The sequence below is a fragment of the Merops nubicus genome, unplaced genomic scaffold (genome assembly GCF_000691845.1).
Source record: "Merops nubicus isolate BGI_N331 unplaced genomic scaffold, ASM69184v1 scaffold37948, whole genome shotgun sequence".
Taxonomy (NCBI): Eukaryota; Metazoa; Chordata; class Aves; order Coraciiformes; family Meropidae; genus Merops; species Merops nubicus.
This window is the reverse complement of record NW_008625722.1, coordinates 3,021-3,394: the sequence shown is the minus strand read 5'-3', so window position 1 is coordinate 3,394 and position 374 is coordinate 3,021. Positions and strand designations below refer to the sequence as shown.

The following is a 374-nucleotide window of genomic DNA, read 5'->3' as shown; positions in this document are numbered from 1 at the left end:
AATTCTCCTGTTCCCCAGGTGGCTGACGCAGAAGGGTGCCCGGCAGAAGAAGATCAACGAGTGGCTGGGCATCAAGAACGAGACAGAGGAGTGAGTGTCCCAGCTCATCCCTGCAGGGTATGGGGGGCCACGTGCCCAAACCGAGGGGTTCTGACCCTGCCTGTGCTCCATTGCAGCCAGTACTCCATGATGGACGACGAGGAGGAGCTGCCCCACCACGAGGAGCGGACGTGGTACGTGGGGAAGATCAACCGCCTGCAGGCAGAGGAGATGCTGTGCGGCAAGCGGGACGGCACCTTCCTGATCCGCGAGAGCAGCCAGAAGGGATGCTACGCCTGCTCCGTGGTGTGAGTACCCCGCAGACCCGGCTGGGG

The 374-nt window shown here is 63.1% G+C and overlaps 1 protein-coding gene across 1 annotated transcript in view; it reads left to right on the top strand.

Moving 5' to 3' along the window:
* Window positions 1-46: 46 nt before the first annotated feature.
* The window catches only part of LOC103778208 (phosphatidylinositol 3-kinase regulatory subunit beta-like), a gene marked incomplete at its 5' end in the record, with an annotated part of 1,105 nt that continues 777 nt past the window's right edge, over window positions 47-374 (top strand). The window contains 2 exons of the mRNA XM_008945784.1: window positions 47-90; window positions 177-347. Coding sequence (XP_008944032.1) covers window positions 47-90; window positions 177-347 — 215 coding nt within the window. The remainder of the gene's footprint in view (window positions 91-176; window positions 348-374) is intronic.